The sequence below is a fragment of the Molothrus aeneus genome, chromosome 6, assembly GCF_037042795.1.
Source record: "Molothrus aeneus isolate 106 chromosome 6, BPBGC_Maene_1.0, whole genome shotgun sequence".
Taxonomy (NCBI): domain Eukaryota; kingdom Metazoa; phylum Chordata; class Aves; order Passeriformes; family Icteridae; genus Molothrus; species Molothrus aeneus.
In genome coordinates, this window is record NC_089651.1 from 52,171,025 (window position 1) to 52,193,839 (window position 22,815).

The 22,815-nt window shown below is 37.9% G+C and overlaps 1 protein-coding gene across 1 annotated transcript; it reads right to left on the bottom strand.

Annotated features, from left to right (window-relative positions):
* Positions 1-922: 922 nt before the first annotated feature.
* MOK (MOK protein kinase) lies at positions 923-21,526 on the bottom strand. The gene is given in 13 exon segments (XM_066552553.1): positions 923-1,704; positions 7,229-7,321; positions 9,650-9,829; positions 10,706-10,754; positions 11,282-11,340; positions 11,343-11,362; positions 14,108-14,178; positions 15,725-15,747; positions 15,749-15,818; positions 17,555-17,594; positions 17,597-17,644; positions 20,914-20,941; positions 21,491-21,526. Coding segments are annotated over 13 exon segments (771 nt in total). The 3' UTR covers positions 923-1,650.
* Between the last annotated feature and the right edge of the window lie 1,289 nt (positions 21,527-22,815).

Here is a 22,815-nt window from a genome sequence, read left to right on the forward strand (position 1 = left end):
AATTTCAATTAGGAAAGTGAAACACAGTTGTTCTGTTCTTGTTCTTAATGGCTTATCTCCAAACACATCCTGCAGTTTAAATACATCATACAGCAGCAACTCCACAGACAGCCAACTTCATGGGGTGAGGACTTTGTTGTTGTGTAGTCCCGTGCATTTGGAGTTGGGAAGTGGAAGATCCCACAGCAGCAGCTGTACACACTTTCTGACTTTTCAATCAGAAACTGGGCTAACATTGGAGTAGCATTTCTGAGACTCATTTCTCTTACATCAGGCATCTTATTTATAATTCAGTGGTCCTGAACTGGTAAGTGTGATGGGGATAGACATATCCATGGATTTGCAGAGTTAATGTTGCTTGTCTAAACACTTGTCATTTTTAATCAGTCAGCACACCACTTAAGTTGTTTTCAGTAGTTCTTGCAAAGACTAACCCTCCATGTCCAGCCCCAGACTGAGAGAGAACAGAAGTATCCATCATATGCTTCCCTTCTTATGCAGAAACGTTCACAACTGGGATTTGCAGAATCCTGCAGGCAGAGTAGAGCAGAGGCTGCTGGCCCAGAACCATGAACTTGCCTGAGGGTGCACATACTGCAGCTGTGGGCACAAGTTAATGCCCTTCCTGCTCTCCAACAATAAAGCTGGGTAGAATTTTTTTAATTACAAGTAAACTTAAGACATTTTCTGGCATGAAAAGCAATTTGTTTTCAGGAAATGAATGAACATTTGGGGAAAAGCAACTGCACTAGCTTGTAACTAAGTCTCATCCTTGCAATGCAGCCAGCATGTAGAGAACTGCCAGATCCATTTATAAGCTGGGAATTAGTTCCCTACTTTATTCAAGATGTAGCTGTGCTTTACAATTCTTATCTGTCTTCTAAAACACGAGGAATGGGGAAAATACTGAAACTGAGCAGGATTATTTTTCAGAAGTTTTGTTTTATTAACATAGTGGGCTTGACTGTTAAAATACAGATAAACCTCATCACTGAAAACTAGTGTAGTTATCTCCCCGTAGACTTCTTCTAGATAAGTGCTTCATATGGTATGAGTCAAAATGAAACAGTTGAAAAAATATGCAGTAACTTTAAAAGGCTTTTTTCCTTCAGCTGGAAAAATACAAAACCAGTAGGGAAAGAATTGCAATATCCAACACCAAGGGAACAGCAGCAGCTACTCACATCCGTGTTGGCAGGAATGTCCCTGCCACAAATTGTAGTCCAGCAGCACACAAGGAATGTGGGGGGGTTTCTTTTCTGAGCCTCTTCTTTACTATTAGGGCAATCATCTAGAAGCTTGAATTGCCCATACCCCACTCTATGCCATATGGAAGAAAATTATTTTATTAAGAAACAGGGTACTAATAACTTACCTGGAAGGAACTTAAGACCTCTACTGCAGATACAGCTTCTAATAAAAATATTTCTCCTACTACATTAAAAAATAATTAAAAGTGAGCAGAACACAGATATCTCAGTATGGAATTTTAGCTGGAAGAATGAGGGTAGGAACTATACTTGCCAGTTTGTAGTTTAAAGTTTGGGTGGATTTTAACTGTAAAGCAGGTGGGAAAACTCAAGTTTGCCTATTCATCCAACAGCTAGAGAAGTGTAAGTTGTCTCCAGAGGTTTAACAGCAAGGAACTTGTTAGGAAATCAATATCCTTGAAGTACTGTATGTGCCAAATTGAGTAAGATTCACCTGAAAATATAAAAAAAATGAAGAAAAATTCCATTATGATTCTTCACTTCAGATTTGCAATTTTATAGCAAAAATGATGTGTTGAACATGAAATTGCCATTCTCATTACAACCAGAATCATTCTCATTCTCCCCAGAGAATCTGGGGACAGCCCCAGATACACAGAATGTGATAATACACAAGATGTTGTTCTAGTAGCCCTTTTTTTCCAGTTTAAAACTTAAAAAAATTCTGACTTCATCTTTTTCCTGGTGTATGAATAATCACCTACCTGATATATTAACAAGGGAAGCAAACAGTGGCAATAACACTTTTGAAATCAGAAAGGTACCTTGTCCAAACACAGTTTGATGGAATTTTATATTTTTTAGTCAAAATACTTAAACTTCAGCATCTGTGATTTGAGGCTTCCAGAAACTGATTATGGGAAGCAACAAATACAATAAATATATCTCCATCAGGAATATAGCTTTGATAATCTGAGCTTTGACCTCCTGTATAGTGCTAGGTAAGGGAGATCTGAGTCAGAACAATCCATCAAATGTGGGTAGTAGGATTTGTCCTCTCTTTTTGTAAGAAATAACAACAGTGGAGAGTGAGGTCCCTTGGATCCAGTTAGTTACCTATTTTTAGACCATCAATTTTAATGCTACTCACTATGCTCAACTCCAAATATATCAGCACTGAGCAACTCACCATCTTCCTCTCTGGAAAAAACACTGGATAAGCTCGTGGCACCTTTTGCTCAGTGTTCCATAGGTAAGGACTTGGAGGTTACTGTTGCACTGTGTTGCCCACCTACAGACCTGCAGTCCTTAATTTCATTCTCGAAGTGTAGCATCATACTTTTCATACTTTTCACATATCTATCTAATCTGTCTGTCTATAAAAAGTCCCTATGGTAAGTATTCAGACAAATAATGTATTGCTTTATTGTTGAAGGTCTCTGTTCTATCAGTATGAGCTGCTAACATGAAAGCATACAGATGTGGGGAGATGATTCACTGAAATGTAACAGAGCAGGAAACCTCAGCCAGTCACTCTACTGGGAGATACTGTGTTCAGGAGAACACTTTTTGCTTGGAACTGGATGAAAGCAGCATCCATGCAGCAGGAGTTTCAATAACATGACGAGGAGCAGTTAGCTGTACCCTTGTGTTCTGCTGTTTCCCCTTGTTACAGTTTTCTCACTCTACTGGTGTAAAGCACTTCCTCCACCAAAACTCAGCTCATGTATTTGTTCAGTCCTAGTAAGAGAAATCTGCCCTTCCTTTGGCACACCTAGTGCAAGTAGCAGCAATAGAGGTTTCCCTGCAGAGCCTTGTTCAAGTGCTTTAGTCTTACTCCATACAAGTTCTTGCCAAGCCTGGGATGTTTTTCCATTCCTGCTATTGAGATTCTGAAAGTTTGCTATGAAGAAATGACATAAATTGAGCAATTGTACATGATGCAGGTGCAGGATATTTAACTTGGATAGTCAAATTTGAATCAATATCAAATACTCCCACAGTCTGCACCACATTTACCCTGTGACTATTTTTATATTTTCAAGAATCTCCTTATAAATGTCAGATTGATCCTCAGTACAGAATGTGATAATAATACCATCTTCTAAGCATGAAGACAAACATAAGTTAGACAAGTGCTTTTAAGCAGTAGATGTCAAAAGGATTCATAAAGAACTTGAGTCTCATGAGCTTGTCCACGCAGAAAAGCTACAATGTGGAATTTGGGCATGCTCAAAGTTGTCCAGAGTTGACCTGAACAAGGATTAGGATCTAATCCAGTCACAACAGAGCCCCTACAAGTGTTGAGATGCCTCTTCTTACAAAAACAACCAAACCACAGCAAAAAGCCTACTAACTGGAAGAGCTCAAATGAGTGAGAAGAATAATTATTTTCACAAGTGCACAGCCCTGTGGAGTCTCAGAAGGAGAGCTGAGAATGTAACAAGCTTAATTTTTACTCTTACAAGATCTTTATGTTAACCTGTATTTTACTGGATTGTGTATCTTAATTGGTTAAAATAAATAGTCTGGATCTAGAGCACAAATGTCAGGTTGATGCCTAAGGGTTGGCTAAGTGACACTTGGATGTGATGTGCTCCTCCCCAGTGCCCCATTTTCCACGGTGCTCCCTGCAGCAGTACCTCTCACACAAAATGCCCTTTGCCTCCTGCTCGTGGCTGGGGTTTTGAGCAGCAGCACCAGAGCCCAGTGTTTGGTTATGGAAAAAAATGACGATCACTTCCCAATTATGAGCAGAGTAACTTTTATAACTGTTAAAACCTCCAAAAAGGTTATTTGCCAAACCTGTCTTGCATGCACACTCAGTAGGGAGATTTTTACCCCCAGCCAAGTATGACTTGCACAGACTTTCATTTTCTAACTAATAAAATGTTCTCTAACACATCACCAAATTTATGTATTAGAAATTATTTAATGCAAGTTTTTACATCTCAGGAATTTAAAAATCAATGGTATCAATCTAGAATAAAGATTCTTTCCTAGTAAGATAAGAATGTTGCCCTTTAACTCTCACCTTATTTAATAATAGGAAATATTCTGTTAAATTGTTGGTGGTGATCTGTGTGCCAGATTTCTGAAGCATTATCAGCTACGTGCTCGTACTGCTCTTTTAAGCAGCTGGCTGCAATATCAGTCCCTGTTAAGACTTTTGATTAATGTTAAGATCAATGGCTTGGAGCAAACTAGGACTAAGTTTTGCTTGCTTTTGAATTAGCTAAAAAGTTGGTTTAGCTTTGAATTAGATTATAGTTACATAAAAATATTCAGCAGTTACAGAAGCTGCATCAAAATCAGGTATCTCATATGATTGCACAATTTGCACATTCTCAGTAAAACCTGAGGTGGAAGTTACTGAGTACAGGAGAGGAATAATTTCCAGAGCTAACTGAAAAAAACCCCAAACTCTTAAATCTAAAAAAAATACAGCAGTTAGCTGTCATTTGTAATACAATTTGAAAACTTAAATTCTGTAGATAACATTCCATTCCTAATACTTGAACTCAAAGAATCCTTTCATGTTATTTTTAACCAACCTCCTCCTCCACCAGGTTCTAAAAGGAACAAGTACTGAGGAAGTTCAATGCAGAACACTCTCTGTGCTCTGCCAGAACAATGCTTTAATTAAATATTGACCCCCTTCAGGAACATAATATCAAAATGGTAGGAAACCAGCCCTCAAACCTTGTGGGGTTTTCCTACAAATTGTCAGAGCAAGACAAAATCAGGCACTGCTGTTCTTGTTAGATCTCTAACAACAGAAGCATGACTGGGTCTCTCTCACTTCTATTCCTTCTATAGCAGTCAAATGGAAATGTTTCAGGGAAGACTGAAGTGCCTTCTGTTTCTCAGACTGTTGAAGAAACAACAGAAGTTTCAAATGTGCTTCAGTGGGCAAGTGAGAGTCTACACCTCAATATTTGATCCAGTAAATCTGACAGACTAGAACACAGGGGATCTACCACCTTCCTTAGGTTTCCAGAAAACTGAATGCAATGTAGGAGTAGGAAAGGAAATCAATTTGGCCACTCCAGAAAAATTAGTTTTGGTAATTCTCCCAGTGGAGACTGATGTTGTTGATTTGGTTTTTTTCCTAGACTTTCCTGAGATAATGCTTTTAAAATAAATAAACCAGAATAAATTTCTTTTTGAGAACATCTTAAGGAATACAATTAGAAAAGAAACCCCCAATAATCAGAAATTAAAAAACCCTCAGCCAATTACAACTTCACCTTGTTCCTTTTTAAAAATTATTTGCCTTACATGATGTTTCTTGAAATCTTGCCTAAAGGAACTTCTTAGAAAACCTACACTGATGAATCCCAGAACTAAATTTGTGGGAAAAGTGGCTTCTCTGGTAGAAGGAGAGTTCATGCTTTCAAAGCTGAATGTACAGCAGAAAATAATTTATAATTATTCTTTGCTAGTTTGTGGAAGTTTTTGAAGGTTTTTTTGAGAAAAACCTGTAATTGAAAGTTTTCTATGTGGTACTAACTTCCACCTCACCTTGTTGATACAGCAAGTGAATACATAGAGTATTTTTCAAATAGCTGATGTATAAACAAAGTTCTAGTTTGCCAGAATTTTAAATGAGATTTTAATTATTTATTATTTCATGTCAAATACATATTTAGAATGTTCCCCAGTATCATCTATATACATGATAATTACGTTTTTTAAAAAAAATATTTTTATTTGCTCAAAATGTAGACTGAAGCCCTGAAAAGGCAAAAGCATAATTCCTGTATCTGCCACACTTCATCTGGAAAACTTTTTAACTTAAGGCAGACATCAAAAACAGGATGATGATATTTGAAAATAAAGGTGGAGCTGACCCTTTAAGTAACGGCAACTCTAACAAGAATCTACCGAGGGGATTATGAGGTATGAGAGCTGCTGAATTCTAACTCGTGTCTGTCAGGGGTTTGGGGGGAGGGGGAACTGCATCAGACCAAATAAAGATCTGTGTTTAGGCAGACAGAATAAACCCAAGTAATCAGCTTAAGTAAAACATTTGTTTCTAGCTAACAAGCTCAGTGCTACAAATTACTTTCTCTAAATGGGCTGACAGTTCTTCCACTTAAATATTACCTGTCTTGGACTTGCCTTTGAAATTTGCCACAAATCCTGAAGTACTTGCCCTGATGTATTTCCTACTACTAATTTTTGTGCATGGTTAAAGCTCATGTATTGGCAATCTTAAAAAGGTGGGTGCAAAAAGAATAGAGACAAAACAGTAGTGTTTTAGGTAAGGTCTGGACTCAATGCAAAGAAATACGTTGACTGAATTATGTTCATGGTTGACAAGACAAGGACTAGCACTGGAAACAAATTTAATTTCACTCCACTTGAAACATGGACACAATGCTCCCCTCACCTTTTGACTTTAGTCTTCAAAACTGAAGTGATTTGAAGTCACTTGCCAGAGTTCTTGAAAATAAGGGTGCTGTAAGGTTTGGTGGGCAGCAGTTCTCTCATTTGGGTCATATTTTATCATTGCACACAGGAAATAGAAACTTTTAAAAGGAAATTTGTGCACAAGAGAAGATTTTCCTTTTCCTTTCTTTAAAGGGAGGATTCAAAACTCAAAATTCTTGACCTGTGTTAAGCAAGCTGAGAAAAACATTTAATCATGCATATTCAGAGAGGATTACAATTTACTGAAAAGAAACAATTCACCTGATTTAGGTAATCATTCATTAGGGAAAAGTAAGTAGTACTTGAAAAAAAACCTTTCCTAAAAATTTATGTCACTGGCCTTAAAGATACTATGGAAATAAAAGATAAGATGAAGACAGGCTCAGATTTCCTCTGCTCTGCCTGTAAGATTCAGGAATGGGTGACTGTCTCTGGGTAGGGACAGCAGACACTGCTCTTGAGTCAGCACAACAGATTTAGGTTTTTGTGGTGGTTCCCTGAGCAGAAATTGCACACAGCTGTACAGCTCCATTGTGGATATTGAAACAGTGAGATTAGTAGCTATGGGAGTGCATACTTACTGCTTGAAGGTTTGGAGTTTTGTTACCAGGAGTGCCCATCACTTCATGGATTTTTGAGATGTGGTCCAGCTCATTATATCCAAGAAAAAGAGGCTGGAAAGTGCAAGGTAAGAGATGGTATTAGTACTAGACAAGACACAGTTGAACTATCACTTCTGATTAAAAAAACCCTTTTTTGTGAGAAAGATAAAATGTTAGAATTATTCATTTGTGGACAGTTTAATACCTATCAACAACTGGAGGATAATGTGAGCAGAAGAGCAAACACAGCTGCTGGTTTGCATTGAAGGAGTAGTTGGGGTTATTAAACAGAAATCTGTAGCTGCCCTCTCCTGCTGGTTTGGGGAAAAATATGTAAAGAGATTATCCTTTGTGGTGAAGGGCAATGGATCTGGGATTGTGTTTGCTTCTAGTAAAGCAGCAGATCCTACAACACAACGTGTTCTCCTCATTTTAAGACAGCAGAATCAAGCAGTCCCTCTTGCTGTGTATGCACACAGAAATGTATTTGTAACACTCCATTCCTAACACACAGGTTCTTTGCAAGCAGCAATACTGGAAACATGGTAAATTGAACTGCATTCCTGAGCTTGATCCTCAGTTAATATAAAACTTGCACAGAGTCCTTGAAAACACTGTTATCATATTAGAGCAATCTGACTTCAGTCGGGTCCAGTAACATTTCCTGCACTTGTTGCTTTTTTTCTTTGGGCTTATAATTCAAGAAACACTTCAGTAGCACCACATGACTCTTGAAAGCAAAACACTCAGCCCCTTTGTAGACACGAGAAACTTCTTTTTAACTGTTTACAAATTCAATCAAACAGCTGGCTGCACACTGCTTTGAGTGTCCTCATAAAGCTTAGAGGAAGGAGAAAAAAGATCTGATTCACATTGTGCAGCTGCACCAAGACATGCAGCTGGGACGAGCTTCTGTGTGAACTAGAAAATGTGCTGCTGTCAAATGTAAAACTGTAACAAATTCAAGAACAACTGTGCAAGCCACTGAAAAGTGTGATCCAGGAATCATGATTTATAGGGAACAGAAAGGGAAACAAGATTTGAAAGATCAGCACGGCTGAAAAAAAGACTAAAAGTTCTTACACAATGTGCTGTAAAACATAAAGGCTTATGCAACCATTCAACAGCAATAACTGCAGGAGGCACTGAAAATAAACAAACCTGTCCATAATTGCCTTTAGTTTGGCAAGACTGTATCTCTGGAAATTCATTAATTTCCAATAAACATCCCTCCTTCCTCTCTGAAAACACCTGTAAGGTCTCTGAAAACGTTCAGTGGTTGTAAAGACTGAAATATTTTACATTAAGCTGAAACTACAAGGAAATATCTTCCAGGTTTTTTTCCCTAAGAAAACTTAAGTTTGCAGCATGTAATTTTCTTACAAAGCTACAAAGCCCAGCTGATTCAAGCTGAAATGAAAAAACGAGGCATTCTTAAAGCTTTTGGTCCCAATTTACTTTGCAAGAGTACTGCCACATTTGGGATTTTTCTTTTAACAGTTTTCTGGCTGGAGAAGTAGAAATGTTTCTACAAGTTAGCAGGCAAAGCATAATGGTTGTCATTTAATGTGATGGTGATGGCAGCAGCTGCACTTGCCATGTGGAGGAGGAAAGAAGCAAAGCAAATGTTATCAGTCCTGGTTGCATATCAGAGACAGCAGTGTGGGAGGAGAATAAAGAACTGCTGCTGTTGCTAGGGCACAAAGATATTGGAGAAATACTCATGGTGGGTATTTTTGCTTTTTTCTTGAAGACCAGTGACACATTTTTTGAGTTATAGTTTCATCATCACCAAAAATCTTAAAAGACCTTAATTTGTTTTTTCCTGAACTCTTCCTTCATCAGAACCTGATTTCAAAATATACCAGCACACAAGATCTTAAGAGCACAGGGGGCTTAGATACACTATACTGTAAATCAAATTTGTAAATCAGAGAAAGTGTATTCTCTAATCTCCTCTGTTTTTACAGAAAGTATTAGAAAGTCCAAAAAAAGTGAGAAAAATTTTACCATTAAGTGCATTAACAAGACTGAGGATAGTTTGTGATGCTGATGTTCATGAGAGGAAATGAGCCATACTCTACACAGAAATAAAGCAGAGAAAATACATTTTTACTAAATACTAAGCGATTGGGGGAAAATGTTCAAAATTGTTCCTTTGTAAATCACTTCTGTTTGTACTGTGTTCTCCTGAACTGCTTTATTACTAACCTGCCACAGGGTGAAGGGAGTGCCAGACCAGATGGGATTACTGCCTCATGAACCCTGCACACTAAGCACAGAAGCTTCTTCTACAAATCCATGGAAACGAAGATCATATTATCCAAACCACACGCTCCTAATTTGAGTTATTTACCTTTGATTATCTTGATTAATGATAAGCAAAACCCTCCACTGAACACAGTACCTTGTGATTTCATAGAAAACACAGCCAGGACTCCACATGCCAATTTTGTAACTATAGAGCCCTTTTGTAAGCAAACATTCAGGTGCTCAGTACCAGCGTGGGGAGGTACTGTGTGCCTGCTGAGAATAGATACTCCTACAAGATCCAAATTCTCTTAACTTCAGGGTGTTCTGCTGCAGAAATAAATAAAGTATTTCCACAGATTACAAACAGTAAAATATTCAAGCAATGACTGTAAAATAGTCATTGTAAAAGAAATCACAGATGACTTGAAGAAGAAACTTTCCAAAATCCAGGGGTAGTATCACAGCAGTAAAGCTGCATTAAAACAGTGAGTAGGGTCCAGGCATGAAGATATCTGTGTCCATAGCATGTAATTCAAATAGTGTTCTGTACATCATGAAAAGAAAGGTCTAAGAGCATAGGGACTAACACAGAAGGAAAGGCTGCTAAATAGGACATCTAGATTAAGTTATTAGAGTTCTTCTGTTTAGCAGTGTTATAATAGGTGGCTTTAGCTTCTCCTGTGCACTTCTATGACTCAAAAATTTATCTTCAGAAAATAAAATTTCATAAACTGAATTTAAAAATCCTTGTCTTTCAAACATTAGCAAAATAACTTTCTGGAACTGTAAAGAGAGATGGTTACAATTAAAGCTTCTGAAAGCCACTATCTTCTGCTCTCTTTTGTTTGTGTAACTTCCACTAAAAATAGGAATTGAATGTAGAAATAAAGAGCTGCAAAACTGAACCCTATTTCCTGCATCTAGATTAACACAGAAATGAAAATACATATTAACACAGGATAAAGAACAGGTTTTTAGGTTGGAGGGAGCACATACAGGGTGTAAAGCATCTCAGTCATTTCAGTTTTTAGCCGGTAAGAAAATTGATTGTTCATTCCCCTAGATCAGGAATACAGTAACTGCCTATATATTTCTTAAAAATCTGCACTTTTGTTCATGAATAAACATTACCTTCTCAGCGTAAAGAGAAAAATACTTATATACTTCACTTTTAGTTAAATATCCTCACATAAATTTAATTACCTTTATTATTATGTTTTCTTGTTGCCCATCACTCTGAAATATCCCATTTCTGTACTAATACAAACACAGCAGAGAGAAGAATTCAGTAAAAAGACAAACATTATCAGTGCTTCCAGTTATTTGTAAAAACCAAATAATACTTAAAGAAACCAGCACTTTTTTCAAACTTATCAACTATAATAGTAAAAACTTTTTACTATAATAGTAAAAAATCAAATTTTGCCATCATGGTGAGACAGCAGCTACAGATATGGGAATGGGCAAGTCCAGGAAGGAGAGGCCAGGCTTTCTGCTTCTGCTCTCACCAGGGCTACCAGAGGATTGCAAGGGCCATCCCCTCCCAGCAGGGCTTCCTGCAGCAGGTACCAGAGCTCCTTTGGGGTGCTGGCAGCAGCTCTGGCTCCCTGCTGCCTCCCAGGGCTCTGCTGCAGGCAGAGATTTACCTGGGCCAGGGCCTTTTCTCTCCCTGCAGCAGTCGGTGGCTGCCCCAGACAATTCTGTTTCTGCCTAGAGAATACCCTGAAATAAAAGTATGCTACATTTGCTGTAAAGCTGTTGCTGAACCAGGTCTTTTACCAATATACACAACCTAGAGATTTGCATATCTGTTACATGTTGTTCCTGGTTTTTTTTTTTAAGGCAATGGCTTTCTCCTTCCTAGAATAAAATTTCAAGTTGTGTGTCCTTTTTCGTGAAGAACAAATAGAATACAAATATCAGTCTTCAGCTTCCAGAGGTGCATTGATATCACCTTTTTTAATTATGCTACTTTTATATGTCATCTATAGCTAGCTTTGTAATTCATTTTCCACTTGACTTCTGACATAATTTATATTTCAGTATGCACCAGAACAGCTCAACTAACAATTGTCAATTCAATACTCTGTAAGATGCCTTAGTTTTTACTGCATGTATTACTTGCAGTATCTATTTCCCCAAGTTCTAGCAGAACTGCAATATTTCACTTCTAAATATCTCATTTCCTCTCTACTCAAAGTAATTGTCCTTCAGGTTTAAGATTTGTATCAATCACCTCAAGTTACCACAACGGTTAAAAGACTGTGATTCACATCTGAATTGCAAATTCAAGGCTAACCTACGTTGTTTAGCTTGCTGTTAGGCAATAATTACAGTTATAAAATTTATCTATTTTTCAGAGCCATTCAGTAACTGCTCAGCTTTTTTCTTTTATAGGCTCCAAAGGCCTTTTAATCTTGCTGTAATGCCTTTATGTAACGCTGCAATGCCATCAAGGGAGGCAGAAACGATCACATTTTTGAAAAACAAAGCAGGTACTGATCTGGTGATGACAGTAGTATGAGTAATTGGCTGGGAGGAGGAGGGGGATTATCAGGACAGTAACTCATTGAGGCCAGAGCCCCAGAGCCAGACTTGTGTTCCCAGATGATTACAGTGCTCCTCCAGGCAGCCACATAATCCACTGAGCAGGATTAGATCACAAAGCACTTGGAACACAGTACCATTTACATTGGGAATTGTAGTACTAGTGCCCCCATAGAGATAAATGGTGCTTTCAACATCAGGACTTTTGTCATTTATAGTGAAAAGATATTAGAAAATGCAGCAATTCAAATCAATTTAGATTATTATTCTTATTTAAGGAATTGGGCCTTCATAAAAAGAAGTCATGCTCAATTGCTTTTTCATTACATGTCACTAGAAAAATCTGGAGCAGATGCTCTTCTACTTCCAGATTTATCACTGGAGAAACCTTACTTGGCAGTAATGGTGCAGCGAATCCTAAGGCAGTGGCACTTGAGGCTTCTCTCATTTCTTTTGAGAAATCCTCCACATCTCTCTCTCAGCCACTTTTTTCATTCTTTAAATTACCAAACTGCTGTTGATTAAATAAGGGGCAAGATTGTTTTTCAGTTATTAAATGCTTCTGCTATAAATTAACAGCAAGACAATTATGACTTTGTGTAAAGACAAATAGGCTTGATTGAAGTAACATGGATCTCTTGTTTTTTTAAGGAAAAAACACAAAACTATCAGCTTTCCACATTAGTAGCATTACAGTGAGCTGTCCTCCTAATTACAGAAGTGTCTTCATACTCCTTGCCAAATTAAAAATTCACTCTCAGTCCACTTCAGTTCACTTTCCTATTATACTCTATGATTTGACAAGGTCCACCCCATGTGCCTCTACCTTATACAACATTAAAAATAAGGCACTGTATCATGGTAAACACAGTCCAGACTCAAAATTCAGACCATAAAGAAGAATCAACAATTTATAGAAGTTCAGGTAAACCCAGATGAATGTTCAGATAATCCCTAAGTGCAGCGTTTCAGATAATTATTGAACACAGATTTCATTTTGAACTGATTCACCATGGCATAGAAAAGTAGTTTACTATAACTAAGTGGTGTTAAAACAATCATCATCTGAAAAACTTTGAAAGAACTTGTATTTTTAAATAGTAAAAAAAATCAGAACATACTGAAATGATGATTCTCATTTCCATCTGAATACCATGATAAATATAGCAAACCCAAAATGTCTTATTAAAAGTAGTACACACTAATATCTAATATCTACTTCAGCAATCAGCAAATAACTCAATTTTAATCTCACATTCTTATCTAGGTCAGAAACAGAGTTACTCCTTTTGTTAGAGATCTGACTAGTCAATGTCACCAATGTCATGTTCAGGAGCAAGTCTTTATTGTATTACGCTGAATGACACTTGCATGTTCAGTTATTTAAATTAAACTCCCAAGTGTTAAGACATTACAAATTCTTAATTATTCATTTTTTTAAATCCTCTTTTACTCATGAATTGTAAATCTCTTCATTTGCTGTATCCAATTCTTTACTGTTTATGTAAGAACTGGTTTTAAATCAGCTTTGTTCTAAATTTTTTTGGAGGAACTCTTCCTTATGCTTTATGATCTCTGACTTGCTTTGACAAACAGCTCCAGAATTTTTAAATATAGGAGGTATGAGGGAACAATGTTATTTTATAAAGAAAACTTAGTGAAAGTTTATACCTTTTTACAAGGTATAAAAACTAAAAATCCTTATTCATTGATTCAATAGTTTTGAAACAAATGGGAATAATTTTCTTAATAACTCTCAATAGCCCTGACCTAACAAAGAATCTATTTAAATTTTATTTTTTGTAACATAAACCAATTATTTTGTGTTTTGCAGTCAAGGTTATTTGACTGTTGAATAGATAGCTATGGACTGCATCTATCTTTGCCTTAAACAATTGGGTATATTCCACTGGCAAGAAATAAAGGATAAAGCAGTACAGCACAAGATTCCCTGTGAGTTCTATAATCTGTCACAGTGAACAACCAAGTGAAAAATAATTAATTTCACTAGTGATCTACACAAGGACAGTTTATGTTTCTTAAGCATATGCTACATACCTTTTATCAGCTCATAAATAGTCATGGCCATAAATTCACATACCAGTGAAAGGGAGCCAGGGTATTCATCCCTGCAGAAACAAATAAGGAGACTTTAAGCTAGAAATAAAACTTGCACATTGATTTGTCCACAATGTAGGAAAAAAGTAAATAGTTTAATCAGTATTAAAATGGACATGTTCATTTTTAATTGATGCTGTCTCATGGAAGTTTTTAAACTTACATCTGAGGTATCATAGTTTTAGTTTATACTATCCAAAGCACCCACTGCAGAAGCCAACAGATTTATTCAATGAAGCTTTTTGAAAGCATGTTTTCTGGGCATATCACACTGTTCAGTATCAAGAAATTTCCAGTAAATTAACTGATACAAGCTTAGAACAAAAGAGAGGGAAGCCACTGCACTATATGTGAAAATACCTTCTACTTAGAACTCCAGTAGTGTTCTATTGCATGGCAATGTGTATCTGAACTCACTATTTTGCTGACAACAGCAATTTAAAGTATAATCATGATGTAATACATCTGACACTTTATTTTCCATTTCACTGCCCTGCAGAGGCAGACATCTTTAGGTCTTCAGTTTTTCTTGTAAGATAATTGCATTACAGCCCATCTCCCCTGCAATGTTGTATTAAGCCAGCCAGTAAAAGGTTGAGGGTACAATCTGCAGTTCAGCTTGCAGGAGCTCAGCAGGCTGGATTACCCTTGGTTAACAGCACAGCAGCTGAGGCTAAGGGTTGCAGAAAGCCAAGCTGCTGACACGATTAGCGCCGTCCCGCGTATCTGCAGAAAACGGGACTGGCAATAACAGTGTACTGCTTGTACAGCCTTCAACAGAGAAGTAAGACAGCTTGAAGGGCAAGAAAAAATGTTTCAGAGCAGTCAACAAGTTTTGTGTCAAGGATTTGAATAATGAAGGATATGTCTGCTGTTGCACAGTGATGAAATGGACCATGCAGTAATGGAGTAAATGCTGTCATAAAACGTGATCACTCTCGGAGACAGAACATGTCCCCAGAAGACACTGAAGTGCTTAATGACGCAAGGAACCCAACTTTAGCACTGACACCTCTTTCCAAAAGCATAGCTCAGCTACTGCCTAACTCTGAGATCTACACTTCAACTGCTTGCACAGGGTGTCTGTAAAGTTGCCTGTGAAATGATACTGCCAAATAGTTGGCTTTGATTCCTAGTTCAAACTGATAAGTTGAGCCAAGATCCTTAAGTACCAGAGGCTATTTCAGCAGCTAAGCTCTGAGTGTGCCTAACCAGAGTACTGAGCCATGGTGGACAGTTAAAGCACTGACTGGACTGAAAGCACCAGCAAATCTTACATATGATGAGATGAAATTTAACTATGCTTAACATGTATTTAGATTTTCATTTTAATACTGATGTTGAAATATTTTGGTCTGTTGGAAAAGAGACACAAAAAGCAAGAGCTACATCAGACTTTCTTAACAACAGCAGACATGTAGACTTCAGATTTTGAGAAATGTGTTTCAAACTCAAAAAGCTGGTTAAGAATCTACAGGTTTTCTCTAGACCCAAAAGTTACTGGATATTGTTCAAATATAGGGATAAAGAAGAAAGAAATCAATGCACCATGCATACAAAACAACTTGATGTAAACATAAAGATAGTAGGATGTGGAGTCAGCCTCCTTAATGCTTGTATTTATCTCAGATTATTATCTCATTGTTCTATACTAAGGTTGAATTAAACAGAAAAGAGGAAGACTGTCTTGCAGCCAAGGACTGGACTATAGCTGACTTTTTCCCCTGCCATGAGGCTGTCAGAACTTTAGCCTGTCACTGAACTTTCAAATGCAGGGCCTGATAAATTGTTTCCTTCCTGTTGCTTTATTGAGCAGATCAGTAATTAGTAAATGGCTTTATTCCTTCCTGCAGTTTGGAGTAGCTGGGCTTACCCCAAGAAAAAAAGTAGTAATGTGTTGTGCCCCAGACACCAGTTAGGATACCAAGGAGCTCCCAGCAGGAATTTTGTGTTGCATAGGAGTATGGATGATACTGTTTACTCTGTGCTGCTGTAGCATACATTCCAAACATCGCTCAGTGGGATGCATTGCCAAATGTAACGTTTAAAATTAAGTTTTGGTGGAAACCTCTTACATGAAAAATAGACACTATTCAATTATTGTGTATATTATTTCATTGCCCTCCTAGGCTTTAATAAACAAAAAACCCATGCTACAGAAACTCTGGGAGGAAGCAGGAAACAAAGAGCTTTGCACACTATTGAATGGATCAGAGCAGGACATACGTCTTTTCCCAGTCAGATGTACAGCTAAACACCAAAACAATATTTTCCACTTTGAAACAAGGAGAAATACCATGCATGGGCAGGTTCTGTTTAAAATAATGTCAAAAGAGTTCACTTCATCAAAAGGATTTGTCAGTCGATTTATCAAAGGGTTAAAGGCCTAAAAGATGTTTTAGATGAAAAGATAACAGAGTCTGCAGTGCCTTTCCACTGAGTTGTATACATCTGCCCTTGATACAGTTAAGCAGATATTTTAAATACTAAAAATAATTATAGTTTAAATACTGTTTTAATCATGAAGTGCACAATTCTGTCAGTTGTAGGTCGTGTATAAATGGACCAACAGATCTCTAACAATATAACAGAGAATCAGAAGCCACATTACTTGAAGATATTTCTCTTTTTTTAACTGATATTCTTTGAAGCTCTGAGTTACATTTTGAAATCTCACCTAAGAGCAAAATGTCCCATTTCACTTTGTATGTACAAATGAGTCATTGGCAGTGATTTCATTAGGAACTTGATATATTTAACTGAGAATATAAAATCAGTAACCCAAGAGGCACTGGTTGGCACTTACATACTTGGAGGACAATGTCAAGTCTGTGTCTACTTGCACACAGCCCTCTCCTCCACTTTCCTAACTGATAAAAAGCACCTGTTTTGTGACCATATAACATCTGAGCGATGGGTGTAAATATAAATGCAAATATGAAGGAGAACTAATGCTATATATTGACTATGGATAAATGCACTGGTTTTAACCTGCATTACAACAGTACTTAAAGAGGATGAAAAAAGTATTACCCAAGAAGAGTACAGACACATTTCCTCCAAATATTATTTACAGATAAAAGAAAAACAGCACCAGTATATTCAGTGTGTTTGGCAAGGCAGAAATCAACTATTTATTCCTCATTCATCATTTCACCCTCGACCCAGTGGCCAGGCCCCATTTAATACAGGGGGTGACATCAATTAGAGTAGTCAAGGAAATAACCCCCCAGTGCCAAGCAGGAAGGCAGAGCTCCCTTTCTGTACCACATGCAAACCTTTTTAATTCATGTGTACTTAAAAAGCTTCGCTTAGTCTTAATTTTGCATTCCCTCACTGAATTTAAACATGGTTTTCTGTACAATTTCCGTGATTAATTATGCATACCTTTCAAAATGTTGCCTCATGTGTTTACTTGCATAGTACTTCCTTCCCAAAGACTCACTTTCTCCAGAACATCAGAAAATATCCCCTCTCCTTATCTTAGCAACTGGTATTTTAAAAACAAAAAACACTGTTTCAGTATGTTTGAAATTATTATGCAGACTGTGTATCAATCCTTACTCGTTAAATGCTGACTAATGGAAAACTTTCAAATAAAAGAGGTATTTTGTTAACATGTAAATTGAGAGAAAATAAAATGAAAAACAGCAAATGAAGTTTTGCTGCCCAGATTACAGAAATATATATTCCAGAAAGTTGTAGACCATAATTCTTAGACAATAAACTACCACTTCCTAGCTCAGAGATAGGATGCCTCTCCACACAGCTCTTCCTACCTTTTTTAATGTTGTATCATATTAGCAACTCATATTTGAATTTATTCTTTGCTTCTTTCACTAAAACAAAACAAAAAACTCCCTTTACTTACAATGTACTGAAAACAAAATTATCTTGGAAACTAAGTGTATCATGGAATCATTGTTCCAACATGGGGGTTATTTGTTGGAGTTTTTTGTGGAGGTATTGTTTGGTTTGTTTGGGTTTTTTTAACATATTTTACTTTAGGCAAAACAGTTTCTGATTTTAAAGCTTTATTCCCATATTAAATTCATATATAAGATTTGCACTGGGCCAAAAGTAATATTTGGCTTTAATAATTAAATGCTTCAAATAAAAAAACGTGAAAAATCAGTCAATTCTAATTCTGCAGAACTTTAAGGGATGAAGTAGATATGGGTAATCAAAGAAGGTTTTATTTATATTAATTTTCAGGTCTTCTAATTTCCATCAGAATTGACTTTTTTCTTTCCTCCTTTATTCTCCTTCAGCTTTGTGATTAACTGTTCCTTACCAATCCCAGTGCCTAGTTCCCTTCACCCACCTCATCCTCCAATTTCCTTTTATTTTTAGCACCTACAGATTCTATCCTTGATAATTTTTTCAGTAATTTCACCTGAGCAAAATCCAATTCTGGTTAGCTTTATGCTGCTGTTGCTTTTGACATGGGTCTTATTATTCAAGAAAGATGCAAACCCAGTCATTTTGAGGGAGGCAGGGCAGAAAACCTCCTTTATCATATTCAGCCCTTTATGCATGTGAGAATAACTGGGAGTCTCAAGCTTTGTGATAGCAGTAAATTCAAGGTAGCTGCCTGTTATTAGTTACTGTGACAACAGCACCTGGCAGGGACATGGCCTGTGACAATCAGCACTTTGTGGGGCACCTTCCCTGCCTGCTCTGAGGACTCCTTCTAAGGTCAGTGCTCAAGCAGTTTCTGTCCTACTGCCTTGTTTTGGAAGATAAGAGAATTTACTAGCACAGATGAGGGCTATTTCATGCCAGCTGCTCTTTGTGTCCAAGAAGATTTCCAGATATGTTTAATTTACAAGTATAAACACAGCCTTACAGTGGAGAAAGCCTGCCAAGAAATTCTGCAGAGGGAAAAGTTACTTAGGCAGGGACATTCTAATGCTGTCTTCCAACTATTGATTTGTGTTTCTTATTCTCTTTTCATCTCCCCAGCTTCCATACTTGCTTCTGTTAAAAAAAAAAACAAAAACAAAACAAACCCAAACAACAAAAAAAGTGTTTTCTTTCCTTGTGAGCCATATGATTGTATCTTCATTATAGAAACCTTCCCCTTGCAACCCCTCTTTCTTCAATACAGTAGCAGCACTTAGATGAGAATTGTCAGGTGCTCTTCTCATTTTTATCATCTGCTGCTTTTGTTTTCTGATCATTATCAATCATGCTGCATCATAAACTAGCTAATTAGGCCATCTAAATTTGAAAAATTGGAAATAGCCGAGTAATCGAAAATAAACCATCTCATACACCCAACAGAGACAATTTACATGTAGAGCTATTTTAAAAGCACAAAAACTCTTTGTGGGTAAAGGAGGCAATCTCTAACAGACTCCAACATGGGGAGGAGACCACAGGACAGTTTAATTGTTTTGGCTGTAATTTGGTAATTTGGTTAGTGCTTCAGGTGGGCTGACCCTCAGCCTTCACTAATTAAGACTGAAGAAATAACATCTTGTCAGGAAAAATCACCATGTTCTCTATCCCCACCTTAAGTTTTAATTTCCTATCTAAATTGCTAAATATAAGATGGAGATTTTAAATTCAGACTACTTAAATCCTATTTTCTCAGAATTCAGTGTAAATGCAATTTTTGGTAGCAGCTGATACCCTCCAACCAGTCACAAACACATGGCTGTGTTACATGTTCTTATCATGTCAGAGCCAGCCCTGGGGCCAAAATATACACAAGACAGACACACACAAAAAAAAAGTTAGCTATCTGTTGATTTATTATTTTATTCTAGAAAATGGCCATCCTGATTTTTTTTTCTTAAATGCAAGTAATTGATTCTCTGGCATTAAAAAGTACTTGGGCAGAGAAATCCAGGAAAAGCATTCTTGTACAAATTTATTGAAAATATCTTCAGGTATTTAAACAAGTCAGATAGTATATGCTTATACTATTTGGTTATGTTTATATATTTTCTTCTATAAATGTATTTTACACATGCAAGAGAAGTCCAGATGAGAGTAGAGAGTTCAAAACAACTTGAGTTGTTTAGATTTTAAATTGCAGAATTCTGATATGCTACAAGGACTTAATCCTTCACACATTTTAGAACATTCTTACAGCACTGAAGATCTTTTCCACATAAGCCTGTAAAACTTGTTATTGTAATTCTTTCACAACAGAGAGCTCTGTAGACAAAATAAATACCCCACACATAACCAACAACTGAGGCTTTCACCTGGCACTTATGAGATCCACCCAGTTAAAAGAATGAAGCAAAGGCCTGGATAATTTCAACTGACTGAAAAAAGGGTGGAATCAGGAATGAAAATTGCATTATTTGAAATGTCTCTTTGATGAATAAAGTCAATGTGTAAACTCTGAACAAAAGAGGTCACTAAAATACGAGGGGTTTTTTCCTAGGGACAAAATTATAATGATCACATGACAAGTTAGTTATTGTTTAATCAGCAGCTGAAACAAAATCAGACATTGTAAGAACAACAGCATAGAAGTTTACATAGAATAAGAAGAAATAAAATTTAGACTTCAGATGTACTAGCAAATTTTAATTTTGCATTCACAAGCCAAGATTACTGGAGATTCTTAAAAACCCACTTCAGCACCATCCTGATCATGATGAAAAGAACCCAGCAAAACAAAAGACTTCAAACACATGCTGAACAAAAAAAGCCAGGTCAGAGCAACTTTAGGCTATGAAAATTTGTACAGCTACAAAACAAAACTTACTACCAGTTAGGATTACCTGAATTTGTTGTAGTCAAAGCTGAAGACTGAAAGAAAGGTTAAAAATTTTATGAGCATTGTAGACTGAAAGCTTTGACGATAAATTAAAGGAAGTGTTCCAATTACATTTGTTGCATAGAGCCCTGAAGAATAAAAGAGACCTGATCACTGGGTAGAGTTGTTTCATGCATCTGTAACCATGGATGTGAACTAACCTCTGCCCTCTCTCCCCTCTGTTTCAGGACACACAGATGTTCAAGCTTAGAATCATTAGTGGAAAGGGAAATAAAGGTTGGGAAGAACAAGTTGTAGCAATATGAACTCATCCAACACCCCAAAAAAGTGGCCATGAATTATTCAACAGAATAAGAATTTAATGTGCAAGAGGCTTGAGAGCCCAGGAAATAAGGAACAATCTAAATATAAATTATGGGCAAGTGATGGAACTCAAAGACAACACCCAATCATTGTAACTAGAGAGCGTGGAAAATTAATAATCATTTAGAATTAAAGAATTCAATACAAAATGACACCAAAGACAGCACTACAGTAGTCAAAAGAGGATATTATGAAATCTAAAGCAGACACTTTGTTACAAAGATGCCAAGATACAAAATCGGAGGGTGCGACATGCACGGTTCTCCCGCACCGGGACGCGCACCCTCCGATACAAAAGAGGATCATTTACAATTAAAGAATTCAATAAAAAATGACACAAAAGACAGCACTACAGTAGTCAAAAGAGGATATTATAGAAATCTAAAGCAGACACTTCGTTACAAAGATGCCAAGATACTGAGAAAGGAAAAGCTATGATGTTTAAGTATAACATTGATACACGTGGGAAGAAAGAAATAACCAAAGAAATGAAGGAAGCAGAAATGAAGAAGTTGAGCTTCAAGGCCATGGTACGTAATTACTGCACTGAGAGACACGCCAGATGTGCAAGATGTAACACGGCATGATGCTAAGCAATGGAAGGCAAGGCGTGCTGAACCAGGAAAACTTAGCAGTTCTGAGAAAGCACTCGCAGAGACTAGCAGCCGGGGTGATGCCCCGCAGGAGCCCAGAGAAAGACCCATTCTTTCCCTGCTGCGGAGGAGTGGGACGCAGAGACCAGCGTGGTCATGCGAGACCCAGGAACTGCCCACGGGCCGCGGGTTCGGCATTCCCAGGGCCGGCAAAAGCATCCACAGCCCTCTCGGAGACCGCCAGCCTCCATGGAGGGCCCGGGCCCGCGCCACCCCTCAGAAAGGGCCAGAGGCCTTCCCCCGTACCCTCTTACTGTGCCTCCCGCGCCGTCCCGCCGGTACCGGGGCTGGCGGATGAGCGGCCGGGCCCGGGCCGGCCCCGCTCCCGGCGCTCCCCTCAGGCCGCCATGTTGTGTTCCAGTCGCCCCGGCAACCGCGCACGCGCCGGCCCCGCGCCGCGGCCCGCTGCACACGGCACGGCCGGGGGGAGGGCGCATGCGCAGTGTGCACGGCGTGCCAGCGCCCCGCCCCTGCCCGCCAGGTGCGCGCCCAGGTGAGGATTGTGGATGTCGCACCCTCCGATAATCTTATTTTTTAAGGAAAAGGAAAGACAATGCCAAGGTGAACGGGCTGTCTGGACGAGAGCCACCAGGGCTGAAGTCAAGAGAATGGAGCAGTAACTGGGGGAAACGTAATTTCGGCAGTGCGAGATCGCAACCCACTGGCCACCTACCCAGAAGAGACCCCAGACTCAGCCGGAAAAAAAAGAACTGCGCCTGCGGACTAATTACATGAGAAGCGAGATGCTACTACCAAATAGTGGTTTGAATACTAATTAATAGAAAACTTACGTAGTTGGTAACCGAGGAATGCTGATGCCTTTGTTTGTTAAAAGGTATAGCAAGTGTAAAGTTTTGATGATCACTGGGCTAGACTTTTGTGGGATACCA